General features: G+C 40.8%; 1 protein-coding gene across 1 annotated transcript in view; it reads right to left on the reverse strand.

Annotated features, from left to right (window-relative positions):
* LOC135932606 (uncharacterized) overlaps positions 1-16,863 on the reverse strand; it is a 72,266-nt gene that overhangs the window by 12,633 nt on the left and 42,770 nt on the right. The window contains exon 2 of the mRNA XM_065470083.1: positions 3,871-4,050. Within this exon, the coding sequence (XP_065326155.1) occupies positions 3,871-4,050 (180 nt within the window). The remainder of the gene's footprint in view (positions 1-3,870; positions 4,051-16,863) is intronic.

Here is a 16,863-nt window from a genome sequence, read left to right on the forward strand (position 1 = left end):
ATAACAACCTGTAAACTATAGACTTTAAAGTTCTGATGCTGGTCTATAAAGCTCTGAATGGTTTAGGACCAAAATACATCATTGACCTCCTGACCCAGTATGAACCTTCCAGATCTCTCAGGTCATCTGGATCTGGTCTTTTATCAGTTCCCAGAGTCAGAACCAGACACGGAGAAGCTGCATTCAGCTTTTATGCTCCTTATATCTGGAACAAACTCCCAGAAAGCCTCAGATCAGCTGAAACACTCAGTTTATTTAAATCCAGGTTGAAGACTCACCTGTTCTCAGCTGCTTTTGAATAAAGCACCAAATCCACACTTTTAAGCTTAAATTCTAAAACTTACATTTTAACTACTGATTTTATCTACTGTTCTGATTTTATCTACTGTTCTGATTTTTGATTTTATATACTGTTTTGTTTGTTTGTTTGTTTGTTTCCTTGTCTTAATCAATTTTAAATCATGCTTTTTATCTATTTTGTTTTTAATGTCTCTGTAAAGCACTTTGAATCACCTTGTTGTTGAATTGTGCTATATAAATAAACTTGCCTTGCCTTGCCTTGCCTAAACTGGTATTAACAATGAAACATAGTTGGCATGACGACCGTGCCTAGAATGAATAGAATGCATGAAACCAGATAATTCACACGAAAATATATCAAATAAAAAAGAGAGATGCATAAGGTATATTACGGCTGTGTCATTGTTCAGCCAAGGAAAGTATGTCTCCAGCTTGGGAAGGTGTGAAGCTACAGATTCGCACAGGCCCACGATGGATACATAATAAAATATAAAATAATACACTATTGTATATTAGTAGTAAAGTAGTGTATTGTAATATACTATTGCTGTTATAAAAAAGGAAAAAACAATACAATGATAACATTAATAATGACATACTGTTAATAAGAAGAGGCACCTCAGTCAGTTATGATGTGAGGTGGATGATTGTTAAAAGTAGTCTAAATCAAGCTTAAGGTTTGCTCAAACTCAGTACAATGATATATGAGATGAAGAAAATAAGGAAAATACCAAATCTAATCAAGTGCATAGAGACACTTGACCTGCTTGTAAACCTGTCATCTTAGATGAGACTTTGTTGAGATAAAGAGCAAACCTATACTAACAACTAATGAGCCAAACCCTGTATACAACAGCTAAAGCTACAAGATTGAGAAGCTGAATTAAATATGTGGACACTACCAAGCTGATGAGGAGCGGTGACGCGCATGGAGATTGTTGCTTTCGGTTTAGAGGGTTATTGAGCTTTATAACTATTGTTTGCAAATGTTGCTAAATGCCTGTGACTGAGACGCTGGTTTTGCTCACTACAATTGTATAAATAGAGTTTGAATTCATTACTGTGGATGTATAGTAAGTGACCACTATATATCTTTCAGTAGTAACCTCTCTTGAGCAATAAATGCCGGTGTGTTTTAGTTTTTTCTCCAGTTTATGTGTGTGCTGTGAGAATGATTAGAGGTTTCAGTTGTTTTTATTTGACTTGCTCTTTCTGATTATGAAAAGCATGTCTGAAATACTCATATGAAAGCATATTTTGAGTGATTTTAACTGTGTGAATGCTGTGAGTAGTAGGTTTTGAGTGATTGGGTGTGATTTGTACAAAAATAATAAAAAAATAAGTAATAATAACACTACAAAGGTTCATAGTAGAGTGAGTGAACAAGTGGAAGTTTGAGAGAAAAGGCAGTGTGTGTGATGATTCCTGATGTCTGAGCGTGGCATAAAGGTGTATTGGTTTTAGATCAAGGTTTAGACTATCAAGGTATAGACTATGAATACAAAGAAAAACAAAAGAGTTCGATTAGTCTGCAGAAACAGGAAATATGTGTGCCTGTGGTGTGTAAAGACAGCTCACAGAGAGAAACAGACGAGTTAAACTCTAAGAAGATGAAGCGAATGAATGTTTTAAGAAAAGTAATGAAAATGATATTAATTGTATGCTTTAGTGTGTCAGTACAGGTGGATTTCTCTCAACCTGGAACCTTGAGTACAGCGACAAAAGCATAGATTAATTGGGAAAATAAGCCACTTTTGGCTAGAATTTTATAGCTTGACCTCCCACTTTGTCCTCGACCCTGAGAAAAAGGCACTGAACATGATATTTTGCAGACTGTGTTTGTTGGAGCTTTGAAGGCGACACAAGGACACTGTGAAAAGAGGGACGAGGACTGATGGGAGGTGAAGCAGGACAAGTTCGAGTGCGAGAATACAGGGTATAATTGGGTTGAAATTGAAGGCTGAACTCATGATTGTTTAGAGATGTCTGCCATGTCATAAACAAAAGAAGGTAAAAATAATGACAGAAATAATTGACAACTATATTAATGAATAGACAACACATACACAAATTGTTATATGTGAAATTATTTTTGGAAAGAGTCAGAAGTGAGATAGTTTGAATTTAGAACTCAGTGATAAGATGCATGAATTAAACCTTATTGTAACAAACACTTGCAATGAAGAAAGCAGCTTACACTCAATTAATATGAACGCAAAGCCTTGGTGCCATAGGCAATTTGTTTTGTTTTTTGTTTGTTTGTTTTGTAAGTTTGAAAAACAAATTTGTGATCATACTTGTGGATCACAGTGACACATAATGATTAGGCATATGATTTGTTGATGCCTAGTTTTAGAGCTGTGAGCTATGAACTGTAAGCAATGCAAAGTTTTTCCCAACTTAGAAGTTTGACACATGCAAGACAACTTTCCTATGTAGGCATTTTGCTTTCACAGTCACACATCAGAATTGAGAAGTGTGGACAGTTAAACCCCAGCACACTTCTCCCTACTTTGCAAGATGGTGACGCACACTGCTGTATAAAGAAGCTAGATGAGGAAACAAAACCACGCGCTGACCTTTACAGCACACCACAAGCTGGTTAACATCTTTGTAGACGGTTCAGCGTCCAAAAATAGCCTTGGGCGGAACTGTGTAGGTTATGCGGTAACCACAGTAGACACAATTTTAGAAGCAAAAGCACTAACTTCCTCACACTCTGCACAGAGCGCAGAACTTACAGCTGTTACACGTGCCTGTCAACTGCATTAAGGACAAGACATAAACATATACACTGACAGCCAGTATGTCTTTGCAGCTCTACATTATTTTGCAAAAATTTGGCAGAATAGAGGAATGGTTACTTCTACTGGCGACCCAGTGCAACATGGAAGTCTGAGTGTCATTTATTCCGACCTGACTTGCACTGCAGGAAAACTCCTGACAAATATAAAACAAGCTCAAATTGAAAGAGCACAAAGAGCTATCAATTTAAAATATATTGGAATTAATAAACATTAGACTGTGACACAGTCCTACATATCAAACTGAGAAAACAGTCTGCTTTGATGGTGGACTTGTTCTGTTTTCCTACAGAGCACCACGTCATCTTCTTATATCAATATCTGCCAGTCTGTGTACAGGGAATGAGGAAACCCCGTTCATTTACTGAGATCAAGAGCAGACTTTCCAGTGTAAGACTTCATAAATATGTGAACATGAGCTGACTCTGGACAATCATGGACTGTAAAACAGAGGCAGGTGCCACCCTCTCTCTCCTGCACTGTACGGGCTCAACTCACATACAGCAAACCTGCACTGATTCTACATATGTCACATTCCCATGATGCATCACAGGCTGTTTGATTGGATCTTTTTCATTGAGGATTTGTAATGTGGACAAACAGCTGTTACTCTCACCTTTGACACTGAGAGTCACTGCTTTCTGTAGCAGCATGTGTCCATCCTTGTTGTAGACGGTGCAGGTGTAGACTCCACTGTCAGTGAGGTGGAGGTCTTTCAGGGTCAGACTGAGGTCTTTAGTGTTCAGTGGGTCTTTGTTCATCTCACTGCGGCCTACATAAAGCTGATCCTGTTTCTGACTGCTGTCGTTACAGTGAACCATCTTTTCTTCAGGGTGAGTGAGTTTCCACTCCACTTTGATCACCTGAGGAAGCTCACCTGTAATTTTAAACGGCATCAGGACAGACTTCTGACCTTGTGTCACCTCCACCACTGCTGACTGGTAGTCTGTGAGGAGAACAAAGCAGAACATGAGCTGTACAGACAGAAGCAATGAGAGACGTCAGTTCAATTCCACCATCAGGCCGGGATCTTTCCGTGTGGAGTTTGCATGTTCTCCATGTGTTTGTGTGGCCTATCTCCCACAGCCTAAAGAAAGGGGATCGGTTAATTGACTAATCTAAATTACCCATAGGTGTGAATGGTTGTGTGTTAGCCCTGTGACAGACTGGCGACCAGTCCAGGCTGTACCCTGCCTCTCGCCCTGTGACAGCTGGGATAGGCTCCAGCCCCTCTGAAAAGCATAAGTGGAAGCGAATGGATGGATGGGTGTGTATTTATACATGGACTTTGATAGAACATTTATGAAGCACAGAAAATGTTAGCAAGGGGAGAGAGAGAGAGTGGAAGCACTGCACATGCCCAAATGAGTTTATTAGGAAGGTTCAGGGTTCTGTTAGGGTTAGAAATCTTTGATATTGTATTTAAATTATTAAATAAAGCTGTTTTAATGATTTTCTTTATACACAATGCAAATGTGGAGCCTTCCTTCTATTGGATTTTGTACATATTGGAATTTTGAACTGAGCACTTCAAAAAGACTTTGCATAGAGCACTACTGCACCAACACTGTAAATAAACTCAATGAACTTTCATTCCTGACTCCTGCGTTTGAGTCCAGTCAGACAAACCATGACAGCTTGATCTCATCTGTCAGTCATTGGAAACAGTAATACAGCTATGTACTTATGATTTTAACTAAATTACTGTATTAATGCAGTATTTTCAGTTCCATGTTTTCCTCTTTAACCACAGGTGATCCAATCAAAGGTAACAACACAAAACATTTAACAGGAAATATTTAAATCCTCTCTTCATTTGCTGCTCTCTGGTTATTTGTGGCACAACTTCAACATTTAATACAAAAGATTTGTCTCAAAAAGCATTGCACTGTGACACAGTCCTACATATCAAACTGAGAAAACAGTCTGCTTTGATGGTGGACTTGTTCTGTTTTCCTACAGAGCACCACGTCATCTTCTTATATCAACATCTGCCAGTCTGTGTACAGGGAATGAGGAAACCCTGTTCATTTACTGAGATCAAGAGCAGACTTTCCAGTGTAAGACTTCATAAATATGTGAACATGAGCTGACTCTGGAACAGCTTCTATACAATCATGGACTGTAAAACAGAGGCAGGAGTCACCCTCTCTCTCCTGCACTGTATGTATTAGTGATGGGAGTTCCAGCTCTTATTCATGGAGGATTTGTAATGCAGACAAACAGATGTTACTCTCACCTTTGACACTGAGAGTCACTGATTTCTGTAGCAGCATGTGTCCATCCTTGTTGTAGACGGTGCAGGTGTAGACTCCACTGTCAGTGAGGTGGAGGTCTTTCAGGCTCAGACTGAGGTCTCCATTTTTTATTGGCTCGTTCTTCACTTCTGTGCGACTTTGTATGTATGACTGGTTTTGGTCTCTCTGATAAACGTGGACTTTCTTGTTTTCATGTTTCCACTCCGCTGTGACGTCCTGAAGCTTGATATCAGTTGTAAATGGCAGCAGGACAGACTGAACCCCTTTAACTGTTTCCACCATCTGAACCTCAGGAACTGAGAGGAGAATATGAGACAGACAGACAGATGTCAGTGAAGGTGATCCTCCATCATCTACAGTTATTATAGTTTGATACTTTCATTGTTTTTATTTAGTGTTGGCCTTTTCTTTTGAATTCAGTTTAGTTTCTGTGAGTTTCCAGAGTGGCTTTGCTTCTTTCACTTTTGTTTTGATTGTGTGTAAATGTTTAGTTTTTGTTTAACTTTTATTACGTGAACTCTTAGTTTTAGTCTCTAAATTCTGTTTTGTTACTTATAAATCTATACCTATTTTGGACGGTGGACAAACAGCTGTAACACTCACCTCTGACACTGAGAGTCACTGATTTCCGTAGCAGCATGTGTCCATCCTTGTTGTAGATGGTGCAGGTGTAGACTCCACTGTCAGTGAGGTGGAGGTCTTTCAGGGTCAGACTGAGGTCTTTAGTGTTCAGTGGGTCTTTCTTCATCTCAGTGCGCTGTTTCTGATCTTGGCCCTTTAAGTGACACTGGTCTTTACCAATCTGATACTCATGGGCCATCTTGTTTTTGTGTTTCCACTCCACTTTGACATCCTGGGTGAAGCCTTCTTTGATTTTAAAGGGCAGCAGGACAAACTCCTTCCCCTGTGTCACCTCCACCATCTCCAGCTGGTACTCTAAAGAGAAAACAGAGGAGAACATAGTCAGAGAGACAACATCCTTTACATCTAGATGACTCATTGTAGAGACGTCAGGTCTGAACTTCCTGGAGCCAGGAGATTTTCTGACTGAGGCCAGACCCACAAAATCAGACACTTCCTTTGATAGATCCAAATCTTGTACCGGTTAAAGGACTCAGTATAAGATTTGGGGACCGATGAGCTACTAGAAGATGGATCTTCAAAGTCCTCATGCCCACAATGTTGTGCACCATCAGACTCTTCTCTCTCATTACATGAGCCAGTAAAAAATTTTGGCTTCTTCATTAGTTGGAAATGCTTCCCTAATTTTGTGATTGTTAGTCTATCTTTGTCATGGCCTTGAGCTGTTTGACCTAGGGTTTTTAAGTCTTTTAGCAGTCATGTCATTTGTAAAGTTTTTATTTAAATATTCTGTTTGGTTCTTCATTTGTGTGTTTTTAGTGTTTATGTTTTATAATTGTACTTTTCTTAAGTGTTTTTAGTCTACTTCTTAGTTCTGGGTTGTATTAGAGTTTAGTTTTCCTCTCAGTGTCTCTTGTTCTGTCACGGCCTGGGGGATCAGCGAGACGCTGATCGATCTCTCCTGTCTTTCTCTCTCTCTCTCTCGTGCTCTCTCTCTCTCTCACCTTCTCTCTGTCGCCGGGGCGGAACTCATTGTGGGTTCACGCCCTCGGCCCACGCCCACGGAGATCATCACACCTGACGTCCATCAAGGGGAACGGCATTTCAGCCAGGAGAGGACTGCTGGTCGTTGCTGGATCATTGTCTGCAACGCGTTAGTGAAAGTCGAACTTCAGTGCAAGATAAGTCAAGAGTTTTCTGTGAATATTGGTCTCATTCCTGTCTCCTGTCTACAGACCCCCTGGACCACCCCTCTCGTGTGAATCTGTGCGTCAAGTGTGAAAGAAGAGGACAGCCGTTGTGAATGTGGCGAGTTGGAGAACGAGTGTTTCCCCCCTTGGATTTCCCTGGAGCCCGTCCCTCACATTTCTGAACATAGCACTACCCCGCACTCTCTGTATATACACATTGGTGACCTCTGTAAATAAATCCCTGTGGTCAGCTATTTCAGGAGTCCCGCGTTTGAGTCCCCTACATTGAACCTTAACATAACGATCCAGCCAGAATATGGACTCAGCGGACTCTGCCGCCCAGCAGCGCACCCCCACGGCCGAGGAGGTTTTGGAATGCCACGAGCAAATGCTGCAGCTCCTCAATCAGCAGTTGGCCACTCTAACGCAGGCTTTTGCTGAGTGCATACCCCTGGTAAGCCCAGCAGCCTCTCCTCCCTCTGTCTCCTCACAGTTACCGGCTTTTGAGCCTTCGGCACCCGGATCTTTGGCTTTGCCTCATCACACTCCCTTGGAGCCCCCGGAGCAAGCATTGCCAACACCTGAACTCTTCGCGAGTGAGTTTCACAAGTGTGCCGGTTTTCTGACCCAAATAACCATACAGGTTAGACAGTTACGGAGGACATATGAAACCGATGACGCTAAGATTGCCTTTTTTGTCCAGCTGTTACGCGGACTGGCTTTAAACTGGGCTCAAGCTGTTTTGAGAACGGACGCCAGCATCTCGTACCAGGATTTTCTTGCTAAATTTAAATGTGTGTTTGAGAGAGGTACTGGGGCTGACGCAGCAGCTCACCGTTTACTGAATCTTAAGCAGGGAAGACGAAGTATGGCGGAATACTCCATTGAGTTCTGGACGCTGGCCGAAGAGACCGGGTGGGGGCAGCCTGCATTGATAAGCACCTTGCTGAATAATGTGTGTGATGAGTTAAAGGGCGAACTAGTTATGAGAGAGTTACCTAAAACTTTGTCTGATGTGATAACGTTGTGTGTGAAGGTGGACGAGCATTTACGTGCATGCCGCAGAACTGAGGACTACGTTTCCCAGAGGTCTCTGGGCCGCGGCGAGGCAGCATCGGGCGGAAGCTTGGTGTTCGCTCGCTCTGCGGTATAGTATCACTTCCTGTTCCTGCTCAAACACAGTGGTGTTTCTGAGTAGCTTTTCTGCTTAGCAATTTAATTTAAATCTCTTGATACATCCCTTTTTCATAGTATAATCTTAACGTGCTTCATCTGAATCACCCTTTCTGTGTGCTCACTGCCTAATTTATAGCCAAAGTATTCACTCACTGTCTCTGTACTGTTTCGCTAGCTTAGCTTAGCTCGTAGCCGACTCGTTAGCACCATGGCTACTTCACCTGTCCCTCCTGCACTTTCCTGCTCATTGTGTCAGATGTTTAGTTACTCCTCGGCCTCCTTTAGCAGTAGTGATACCTGTAACAAATGTAGCATATTTGCAGCTCTGGAGGCCAGGATTACTGAATTGGAGACTCGGCTTCGCACCCTTCATTCACCCGTAGCTAGCCAGGCCCCTGTAGCTGGTGCAGCCGAAGATAGCGTAGGCCCCGCTAGCTGTTCCCCGGCAGACCCCAAGCAGCTGGGGAAAGAGGGTGGCTGGGTGACGGTGAGGAGGAAGCATAGTCTTAAACTGAAGCCCCAGGTACACCACCAACCTGTTCATGTGTCTAACCGTTTTTCCCCACTCGGCGACACACCCGCCGGGGGTCAAACTCTGGTAATTGGCGATTCTGTTCTCAGACATGTGAAGCTAGAGACACCGGCAACCATAGTCAATTGCCTTCCAGGGGCCAGAGCAGGCGACATTGAAGGAAATTTAAAACTGCTGGCTAAGGGTAAACGTAAATACAGTAAGATCATAATTCACGTCGGCAGTAATGACACCCGGTTACGTCAATCGGAGGTCACTAAAATCAATATTGAATCGGTGTGTAACTTTGCCAAAACAATGTCGGACTCTGTAGTTTTCTCTGGTCCCCTCCCCAATCAGACCAGGAGTGACATGTTTAGCCGCATGTTCTCCTTAAATTGCTGGCTGTCTGAGTGGTGTCCCAGAAACGATGTGGGCTTCATAGATAATTGGCAAACCTTCTGGAGGAAACCTGGTCTTTTTAGGAGAGACGGCATCCATCCCACTTTGGATGGAGCAGCTCTCATTTCTAGAAATATGGACCAATTTATTAAACTCCCCAAAATATGACTATCCAGAGTTGGGACCAGGAAGCAGAGTTGCAGTCTTACACGCCTCTCTGCAGCTTCTCTCCTCCTGCTACCACCCCAAAAACCCATCTCCATTCAGACTGTGTCAGCTCCCAAACAGACAAAAAACAAACTAAAAACCAGCAATAAACAACTTAAACATAAAAAATCACAAAGAAAGAACAATACAGTATCCACATCTGAACCAAAGAGTAAAACAATGAAATGTGGATTATTAAATATTAGGTCTCTCTCCTCCAAGTCTCTGTTAGTACATGACTTAATAATTGATCAACAAATCGATTTACTCTGCCTTACAGAAACCTGGTTGCAGCAGGATGATTATGTTAGTTTAAATGAATCAACACCCCCGAGTCATTCTAACTACCAGAAACCTCGAAGCACAGGCCAAGGGGGCGGTGTGGCAGCAATTTTTCACACCAGCCTATTAATTAACGAAAGACCAAGACAGACTTTTAATTCATTTGAAAGCCTGATGCTTAGCCTCGTCCACCCCAGCTGTAAAACTCAGAAACCAGTCTTACTTGTTATCATCTATCGTCCACCTGGGCCTTACACAGAGTTTCTCTCTGATTTCTCAGACTTTTTATCGGATTTAGTGCTCAGCTCAGATAAAATAATTATTGTGGGTGATTTTAACATCCATGTAGATGCTAAAAATGACAGCCTCAACATCGCATTTAATCTGTTATTAGACTCAATTGGCTTCTCTCAAAATGTAAAAGAACCCACCCACCACTTTAATCACACTCTAGATCTCATTTTAACATATGGCATAGAAACTGAACATTTAACAGTGTTTCCTGAAAACCCTCTGCTGTCTGATCATTTCCTGATAACATTTACATTTACAATAATTGATTACACAGCAATGGAGAGTAGACTTTATCAAAGTAGATGTCTTTCTGAAAGTGCTGTAACTAAGTTTAAGAATATAATCCACCCACTGTTATCTTCTTCAATGCCCTGTACCAACATAGAGCAGAGCAGCTATCTGAACGCTACTCCAACAGAGGTCGATTATCTTGTTAATAATTTTACCTCCTCACTACGTACAACTCTGGATACTGTAGCTCCTGTGAAAACTAAGGCCTCAAATCCAAAGTCCCTGACTCCGTGGTATAATTCTCAAACACGTAGCCTAAAGCAGATAACCCGTAAGCTGGAGAGGAAATGGCGTGTCACAAATTTAGAGGATCATCATTTAGCCTGGAGAAATAGTTTGCTGCTTTATAAGAAAGCCCTCCACAAAGCCAGAACATCTTACTATTCGTCACTGATTGAAGAAAATAAGAACAACCCCAGGTTTCTCTTCAGCACTGTAGCCAGTGTTGGGATTTTGAGATTCTTTTATTGTTATCATATAATCTGTCTTATGATAAATGCATTGATGACATGTTTTACAGTATTATTTTATCAGTAATATTGTTTACAGGGTTCATATTGCATTGAATAGGTTTGTCATCACATTCATTCTATTCACAGGAAGAGTTCATTTTATACACATTGCATATCTGTGCTTGTTTAGAGTTGATGTTCTATCCAAGAGGGTTTTAAGCTTCACTGGTGAGAGTGTCCAGGTGATACATGTTGAGGGAAGATGAGAACATAGCAGGTTAATTGCATGCATGCTTACAATACACATAAATCTAGTAGCAGGCCTGAGCGAAGGCCCGAGTGTCTTCTGCTTCTTATTTGAGACCTGCGCCAATTCAGTCTGCTTAGAGATTGAGGACGAGGGTCAATTATTAGCCCTTAGAGGCCCTGAAGCTTGAAGTTGTTACCTTAAAAGGAAGGTGTTATCAAAAAGAGAAGTTATATGTCTGTTTATAGTTATTAAGATGTACAAGATCTACCCTTGTCTGTAAACAATGACTGTACACAATGTATTTTTGACTTGTATTGACGTGTACGTGGGGGCGTGATCCTCTATGCTATAAAACCAGAACCCAGTGTATTTTTGTCAGAGCAAAACAGGCCATATGCTGATGGTTGTTCTCCGTTGTCAATAAACTCATCGTTTGATTGCACTTGTCTGGTGCCTCCGTCGTTTGTTGTCTGATCTGCAGTTGAATGATCTCGCTTCATTTGGTGGAGGATGCGGGCAACTAAAGATCAGCAGAAAGAAGTACAGGTGTTTGTTGTCGAGGCGGAGGTCGAGGCCAGATCAGGTGATCGAACGGCATACGTCACGGTGATCGCTTGACTATTGGGCCCGCAAAAAGGTAAGGCACAAACCTCTTAAACTGAAATTGTGCTGTATTGGATTATAATTCTAGAATATGTAGTCAAGTGGTCATCCGTTGATCTCTGTTTTGAGTTTTGTTTGAAACGAAAACCTTTGTTGCAACGAAAGTGAAACTTAAGAGTAGTGTTGTGTTCACAGTCGCTCGGAAAAAGCAGTACTGAGCTAAAAGTAATTTGAGTGTTGTGTTCACGGTCGCTCGGAAAAAGCACTACTGAGCTAAAAGTAATTTGAGATGTTGTGTTAAGAAAATAGAGAGAAGAGAGATTGAGCTGTGATTGAGGAATAAAGAGATTATAAGTGTCTAAAAGTCACGGAGCCGGAGGACTCCACCCCCGGGAAAGACGTTTCCTGGGTATTAAACTGGGGGAAGGGCCCCACTGAGATTTTGTGGCCTCAGATATAGCCCTGGTGATCGCAGAGGATCATTGTTAGGGAGACACTTAATTAAGAGAAAGAGAATAAATACCGGACGAGAAGGTCCGAGGATTTGATACATGTTTCTAAGAGAATAAATACCGGACGCGAAGGGTCCGAGGTGTTGATATATGATTTAAGAGAATTCAAGTCAGCCGCGAGCCGATCAGTAAAACAAATGTGGCCGAAGGTTGGATCTGATATGAGGCGAACAGAGGACCGGTCTAAAAAGATTAAAAGGTACGCACAAACCTGTTCAATAAGCAAATTTGTGCAAATTGGCTGAATTCTAAATTATCTGTTCGCTGAGTAGATGATCTTAACTACTAAATTGGCGCAGTAGTGGTAAAACTGAATTCTTGAGAATAAAGCAAAACGTTGAAGTAATGAATGAGAAACTTTGAAGTAATGAGAAGCTTTGAAGCAAGGATAATGAAACTTTGAGAAACAGACAGTACTGAGTTAAAAGGTTATTTGGTATTTCATGGTAAAAGAGAAAAAGAGACCAATGTATGTTTAAGAATAAAAAAGAATATAAGAGTTATTGGTTAGATTATGGTTTAATAAGTGTCAAACTCCTGTACCTCTTTGAGACTTCAAAGAGGAGCTCCGGCGTGGGCATTTGGGAGACGCTTATTTGTAAGTAAAAGGATTAAGTTCGGACGAGGAAGTCCGACAGAAACACCTGGTGCTGTCAGGATGTTTAAGTGACACAGAAGTTCAGAAAAGCGAGTCAGAAATGGTTTTGTGGCTCTTGGTAAACTGATTGTGAAGGAAAATCAGTGTTTATTGTGCTAAAGTAACAGATCCGGCGCGGTCTGACGGGAAGAATCAGCTGCACAATTCTGAGTGTGCAGCGTTGTTGATATTAATAGATCCAGCGTGGTCTGAGGAAAAGAAATAAATCGGTTAATGGCTGATATATTTATATGAATTTTGGTGGATCTGCTGAGGTCCAGAAAATAATCAATGCGGACTGTGTTGGTAAATGATCCAGGAAGAATTGCCCTGGGTCTGTGTCTGTGTGTGTGTGTTGTTCAGTGACAACATGCGCAGTTTAAAATTGGGCCCTGTTCCTTCCTCTTTTTAGTTTCAAAACACAAAGGCTGTTGGATTAAGAATTACTGTGTGAAGAACGGCTTCACTTTTGACTAGGTAAATAATATGCTTACTTTTGGGTCTATGAAGATCTCGTAACATTCCGGGGGAGATGCCGGGGTAAAAAGAGTGAGCTCAGACGAGGGAGTCCGAGAAAAAGACACCGTGAGTTGAGCAAGGTGTTAACTGACTCAGGATTTCAGAGAATCGAGTCAGCTGTGATCTTGAGTTCTAATGGTAAGTTGATTCTAAAGGAAAATCAATGTTTACCATGTTGAAGTAATTCTGATGATATTACTAGGTGAAGAATAAGTTGTGTAAATGTGGACACACAATTGTGTTGATATGGATGGATCGGCTGCGGTCCATCTGATAAGTGAATACTGGGTAAACTGAGACAAGAAACTGTTTTTAAATCTTCACTGGCTGCAGTGATGTACATGTGCTGAAGATTACTGGACCCGGCGAGGTCCATATGATGAAGTTCTTGGGCAGATAAATGACAGAAACAGTTTCTGAATTTTGAGGAGAATTCTGAAGCACTGAGGTTGAATTTTCTCTGTGCTTGGTGCGCTGTGTGGACTTATATTAGAGTTATAAGTCCAAAGGTTATGACCTGGAGGTCATTCATGGTGTTTAAAGAAGAATAGGAATTACAAAAGGATATTTAATGTCATATTTTGTGTAAATTGAGGAAAACTCACCACATGTGTCCCTTTAAATTTAAATTTAATTTTCCTAAAACATGTGTTCACCTTTTTTCATTTAAAGGGACACAGACATTAACACACACACACAGTTCTTGGGTGTGAGTTACTTCCTCTTTTAATTTTAAACTGCAACACATGTGTGCATTGAACTAGAATTTCAGCAGAAATTAGAAAACACTGGAATGCAATAAAATAAAGTAGAATAGAATAATATATACAATAGAATAAAATAGAATACCAATACTATATACAGCTGAGTAAGAAAATACAAAATACAATTTTGTCAAAGAAAGAATTGCACATATAGCAGTCTTATTGCACGTATGAGGGTTCTGGTAAAGTACTAGTTCTGGTAAAGTAAAAGATTATGCTCAAAGTTTTATGCCCTGGAGGCCAAGAGTCGTGTGTAGAGAAGAACATGACTTAGAAACGGACATTTAAGGTCACATTTTGTCTAAGATGGGGAGAATTGTCCCAGATGTGTTTATTTCTCTTCTTTTTAAGAGGACAGACGCAGTCACTGAGTGTTGTCTACTTCCTCTTTCTGATTCTAAGCAAGCATGTTTGATAAAATACTCTTAGGAAAGCGTATTTTGAGTGCTTCTAAGTGTGTGAATGTTGTGAGTACTTGATTTGAATGATTCTGTGTGATTTGTACAAAATAATAAATAAGTAATAATAACTCATAGGAGAGTGCGTGAATAGAGGAGGCCTGAGAGAGAACTGTGTGCATCAAACAGGAAGTCTGATTATAGCTTGTGAGTTAGAGAGACATTGCAGCATGAAAACAGAGGAATTAGAGACTGAATGTCTTAAGAAAAAGTAATAAAATTATATTAATTACATGTTTTAGAAAAGACAAAGACCGAGAAAATAAAATACATGAACTGACATTTACATTAATGAATAGAAAACGCACGTACACAAATTGCTACAGGTGAAATTATTGTTGGAAACAATCAGAAGTGGGATAGTTTAATACACCCAGGCAATGAAGAAAGCAGCTTACACTCCTTTAATTTCCAGAGTCAGTGTGTCCCCTGCCCTCATAGCACTCGTGCCCAATTGGCCCCCGTATCAGGCGAGCATGGAAGGCTGGACAGCCCATGACGGGTAAGATCCCACCTCGAAACCCTGGGACAACCTAAGGCAAGGCGCAGTCACGATTGCTTGAACCTAAGTCCCTAAGTGAGCTTGGACTCACTGGCGGAGACGGGACTTCAAGGGTAAAGCCGCTGGGGCAGAGGGGGAAATGCTAAACAAACATGTCATTAACAATGACGAGTGATGAGCCAAAGAGGGGAGACACTCACTGTCTTTCAGGGTGAATTGTTCCCTGAACCTGAAATCAAGCTCTAACTTCTGGCTGAGGACAAGGAATGCTGTTAAAAAGGGAGAAATTTGGGAAAGAGAAAAACTGACTGTTTAAGTGGAACCTTGTGAGGGAGTCTGAAAAAACACGAAAAGAAACATATACACAATCACACACACAAATAGAAAATGCGTTAACCTTAGAATACAAAAGAGTTCATGAAGATCAGATAGCAGGTTTAGCATAGGAGTCTGTTTATCATGTTGTCCAACTCGCTTAGTGTGTAGTAGTTTTCAGAAGAGAAAATTTAGAATTTAGTGATGATGGTGTGCAAGTTGTGTGGTGTTTAACGAGATTTTCTGTGTTTTGAGCAGGTGAAATTATGTTAAGTTGACCTGAGAGTGTCAGGACCCTGAAGAACTTGTGGCAAAATGTTCTGTGTTTAAGATTGTTGAGGTTGTTGTTGTAGTGATGGGTTACTTCTATCGGTTAGATTTGTGTTGTTTTCTTATTTTAATAGAGGGAGTTTTATCAAACATGCACATGTCTAAGGGGGTCCATCATTTTTGTAACAGTGCACTTAGAAAAACCTGTCAGGTGATTTTGTTTTGTGTTTTGATGAGCTAATAATCAGCTCTCTTCTTCTCATTTTTGTTCTAAGCAGGCCTGAAAAAGAGTGGATAACAGCGTTGAAAATTCTCGGGAGAACAAATATAAGGTGACCTTCTCCAGATTACAATGGGCAGAGGAGAAGGCTAAGTCTCTGTCTAAAAGATTGCCGCGAGCCAATCCAGTCTAAAAGCAGAAAGAATTATTTCCCTAAAAACAAAATAAAACAAAAAATGAGTTGATGTTGCTGAGAGTGAAGACTGATTATTTGCGAGATAGTCTCCACTGTCAGCAATACCTGATGTTAATGCATGTGAGTGAATGTGTGTAAATGGATGGTGACTGGATGGACGAGGCAGACCATAGGTTGGACCGACTGGACACTGAGATAAAGACTGGACTAAGGTTAGACACATGACTGATAACTGTTCTGTTTTAAGTTTCCTTTCTCATAACACAGATTGGATCGTAAGTGGGAAAAAACTGAGTATGAAATGTGAAGTTTTGGTTAACACACAGGTTTTGTTTCTAGGAAGTTCCAAGGATGCAGGCTGTGGATGGAGCCAAGAAAAGATTTGACATGATGAATAATTTGATTTCATTCCTTAAACACAGGTTTGAAGGGCCGGAGCATGTATACCTAATATGATATGACTAACCTTTTTCTCTTAATTTTCTAAGCTCGAGTGAAGGATTTTGAGTTTGTAACACATAAGATGTGTTACAAAAGGGGGGAGTTATAGGATTTAAGGTTTAATTTGAAATGGGTTTTAGGATCGTTTTATGACGTTTGGGGTTTTTGATAATTTAGATATGGTAAAATTGAGGCAGAAATTGTTATTTTCATGTTCTTTTCGATCTGTTTTTATGCTCAGATGGTGATGGTTTATATCTTACCCTGGGTGTGTTTAACAAGGCTGACAGTGTTGCTCACACACATGAAGGCCATGGAGATTAAGTAAAGTTAATATGAAGGACAGAGCCCAGAACATGATATGGTGAAACAACTTTGAATGATTAAAGGAACCTTAGATGAACACAGTAGATTAGTGAGGTGTAGC

The sequence above is a fragment of the Pelmatolapia mariae genome, linkage group LG3_W (genome assembly GCF_036321145.2).
Source record: "Pelmatolapia mariae isolate MD_Pm_ZW linkage group LG3_W, Pm_UMD_F_2, whole genome shotgun sequence".
Lineage (NCBI taxonomy): Eukaryota > Metazoa > Chordata > Actinopteri > Cichliformes > Cichlidae > Pelmatolapia > Pelmatolapia mariae.